The sequence below is a fragment of the Misgurnus anguillicaudatus genome, chromosome 9 (assembly GCF_027580225.2).
Source record: "Misgurnus anguillicaudatus chromosome 9, ASM2758022v2, whole genome shotgun sequence".
NCBI classification, from domain to species: Eukaryota; Metazoa; Chordata; class Actinopteri; order Cypriniformes; family Cobitidae; genus Misgurnus; species Misgurnus anguillicaudatus.
The window spans coordinates 31,297,038-31,300,664 of record NC_073345.2 but is presented as its reverse complement, the minus strand read 5'-3'; the positions used below and the strand labels follow the sequence as shown (position 1 = coordinate 31,300,664).

Genomic DNA, 3,627 nt, shown 5'->3' with positions numbered 1-3,627 from the left:
CTTATCAAAACAGATTTAGCATTTTATACCCAAACACTGCCAGTTAAATATATGCATATTCATACAAACGTTATGTAATGTTTGGAGTTTAGGTAAATGTAAATGCTAATGAATGTATATTAATAGTTGTGTAAGGTGCCACAGGAAATGTAATAATGTTGAAAAGCATTTTGCCATAACGTTCAGTTGCAAGTTTCACCATTTGCATGTTATATAATCACAACCTAAAGCCGTTAATATTAGGACACATCCGGGTCAGGCTATTTTCCAGGAACATGTTTAAAGAGTTAATGCTGTGATGACAAGAATTACAGATAATTACAATTATATATTTTATGTTCGGTGTCATTTCAGGAAATATTGAGACACCCCAGTTAAGAGATCTTTTGAAAGCTTTCTTGGTGAGAAATGACTTTTGGAAGGACTTCACAATTCAGCTGGTCAAATGTTGGATCATCCTCCAACTGCCAATAAAAAGAGCGTTCACACACACCACACACACTATAGCAAGTGAAGGGGGGGTGAGAGAAGAGAGAGAGAGAGAATGAAAGAGAGAGACGCTACAGATGCAGGAGGTGGTCCTTGGACTGATTTTTAGAGGCGTAAAGGCCTGCCTCATTTGGAGCGGATCATTTACAAAAACCCACATTCACCAAACCCGCTCAGCCAATAACAAGAGAAACTCATCGCCGGCCACTGTCAGCATCCTCAACCGGCTGCAGGACTAAAAGCAGCTGGCTGTTACATCCAAACACATAGCAGGTGAGCTCAGTGTGCGCGCGTCGTGGCAGCATGCGCGTGGAGCCGTTGAGCGGCGTGCTGGACGTTAGCAACGGAACCTGGGCTCTTTCCGAGCGCTCCGTGTTGCAGCCCGTGTGGGATTATATCCAGCAAAACCACGAGAGCACCGTGCGCTCTCCTCTCTTCCCCGTCATCCTCTCCGTCTCCTTGTACCTGGTGCTGGTGTTCTTCTACACCGTTCTGGACCTGCTGGCTCCCACCTGGCCCTCCATCCGCCGCTATCAGATCCATCAGGACCGCACGGTCACCTGGTCCAACATCGGCACCACGTTGGCTCTCACCACGTACAACCATCTGCTCTACATCTTCCCGGCGGCAGTGGCCCAGTGGCTCTGGCGCCCGCCCGTGCCGTTGCCCCGTGAGGCGCCAACCGTCGGCGCCTTCCTGCTGGGCGTCTTGGGCTGCACGGTGGTGTTTGACTTCCAGTACTACTTGTGGCATCTCTTGCATCATCGGGTGGGCTGGCTATACAGGACCTTCCACGCTGTCCATCACCAGTACCGCCAACCCTTCAGCTTGGTTACGCAGTACCTGTCGGGATGGGAGCTGTTCAGCGTGGGATTCTGGGCTACGGTGGATCCGTTGCTTCTCCAATGCCACTGTCTCACCACCTGGGCGTTCATGCTTTTCAACGTCTACGTGTCCACGGAGGATCACTGCGGCTACGACTTCCCGTGGGCCATGCACCGCCTGATTCCCTTCGGCCTTTGGGGAGGAACGATGCGCCATGACGCTCACCATCAGCAGCCGGGAACTAACTTTGCCCCTTTCTTTGCCCACTGGGACTGGCTGGGGGGCACGGCTACAATGCCCTCTCCGACGAAGACAAAAACGCGGAGAGAAAGAGACGAAAAGGAAGCTTGAGGCTCTATTTAACTCGCCTTTCACACCCTCTCTTAATCATTTCTTTTGAATCGCTCTCCTCGGTTTCATTCGTCCCGCCCTGTCTCGCACATTCCCCTCAGCTTTACAGCTAGACGTTTCATCGTTCCAAATTTCAGTTTTTCAAAACTGCAGCTCAAGTGTCTTACTAACAAACGAGTAGAGGAGAAGCTGAGCTAGACGTCTCCAACAAAATCGCCTCGGTCCTCTGTTTTGGTTTGTTTGAATGTATAAAGCGTCTGTTACTTGCAAATGTATATCTATTTTTCTAAAACCTCTGTATACCATTGGCCAGTTGTTGGAGGTTTTGTGTGATATCTCAGGTTGGTAGTTTTGGCCTTATTTGTAGAAAGTTCTTTGCTATGTCTTTTTTTATCAGATCCTATGTATTTTGTGCGTTCAGAATTGCTTGCGTTTCTATATGCTTGTTATTGTATTTTGACACTTTTCACTAAACTTTGATCAATAAATGCTATGTTGTTTATTAATTGGTGTATTTTGGAAAGTCACATAAGTACACCCAGAGCATCACAAGATCTAATAAATAATCAAGCACAGAGCAAATAAATGAGAAATAAACATGATATTAAGGTTCAACCTCAGAGTACACACACAATGACAAAAGCATTGATAAAGCTGAAATGATCAGTTCACCAAAAATACTTCCTTTATATCAGCTTACTCTGATTTTTTTAAAATAGTAACTTTCCTCTGATACACACAATGTGATGTTCTTTACATCCACGTTTAATGTATATTAAACATACTGCCAATGTCCAAAAATAAACCAAAATCACCTTTAATGTCCTATAATGAATATATTTTGTGCACTCTAAAAATGCTGGGTTATTTTCAACCAATCATTGGGTCAAAAACACGCATGCACACACACGCACACACGCACACACACACTAATATGCTGTTATACTTCATAACTCAATGTATACAAACCAAAAATAAAGCTTTGTTCTTGCGCTGGCCTACTAAAGGGTTAATGGTGCAACATGGTGATCAACAGTAAAAATGACAAATTTTACCTCTTTGCAAAAGAAAAAAACACCAAAAATCAAGAATAGATGATAATAAGGTGTCATGGCTTTGCAATCAAAAAATGTCGTTATAATGGAAGTCAATGGGGCAAAAACAGCCACGAACAGTAAATGAGGAAGAAAAAATGTCTGATGCTGCACAAAAACTAAAAACGCATCAAAGCCAATGTTTTTTAGTAATCTTTGACATGCCCAAGACTGTAATAAAGGTTTTTAAAAAATCCAGTCCACAATCACATGTTATATTGAAAATAGCTCATTTTGTTTTTTTTCCAAATCAGTGACATCGTTTATAAAACTTGGCAATTAAAGAGTTAAAATCCTGTATTTTTGTAAACATTTTGTAGTTTTGATCACTACTGAGGTTAATAACAGATTTATGCAAATAAATTTGAAAAAATATTCAGCTGATACATATTTTACAGTGGATGCCATCATCCACGAACAACTCGAAAGGGTAGTGAATTTGAACAATGCACAAGGGATAAAACATTGATCCAGGATCACATCTTATTATGAAATCATGACAACCATAATATGAAGGGGTGGGGGGTCATAGACTGTAAAAAATATCGATGTAGGGTCCGTGACGTCACCCATAGGTTTATGAAGAGCCTTAAAGTAGGCGGTGCCTGCCGTCGCCATCTTGGCCGCACATCACTCGCTGATAACCAAAAATGGGTAAAGAGGCGGCATGTGGCTTAAACCAACCCTCCCTAGCTTGACCCTAGTGAAAGCAGTGACAGTTCACCCATCACTCAAGTGGCCACGCCCTTTATTATGCAGAACTTTAAGGCTTAATATAATTTAAAAGGATGAGTTGCAAAAAAAATCACCCCCTCACATAGACTGTAAAAAAATGGACGACGCCCGATCGCTCTTTTCCATTGGTGAA

General features: G+C 43.1%; 1 protein-coding gene across 1 annotated transcript; it reads left to right on the top strand.

Annotated features, from left to right (window-relative positions):
- Nucleotides 1–329: 329 nt before the first annotated feature.
- On the top strand, nt 330–2,171 carry ch25hl2 (cholesterol 25-hydroxylase like 2). The gene has a single exon (XM_055181245.2). The coding sequence runs from the start codon at nt 793–795 to the stop codon at nt 1,663–1,665; it is 873 nt and encodes a 290-aa protein (XP_055037220.2). The 5' UTR covers nt 330–792; the 3' UTR covers nt 1,666–2,171.
- The last annotated feature ends 1,456 nt before the right edge of the window (nt 2,172–3,627 follow it).

Coding starts and splice junctions, on each gene's coding strand:
- ch25hl2 (XM_055181245.2), top strand. CDS start 793: ATGCGCGTGGAGCCGTTGAGCGGCGTGCTGGACGTTAGCAACGGAACC.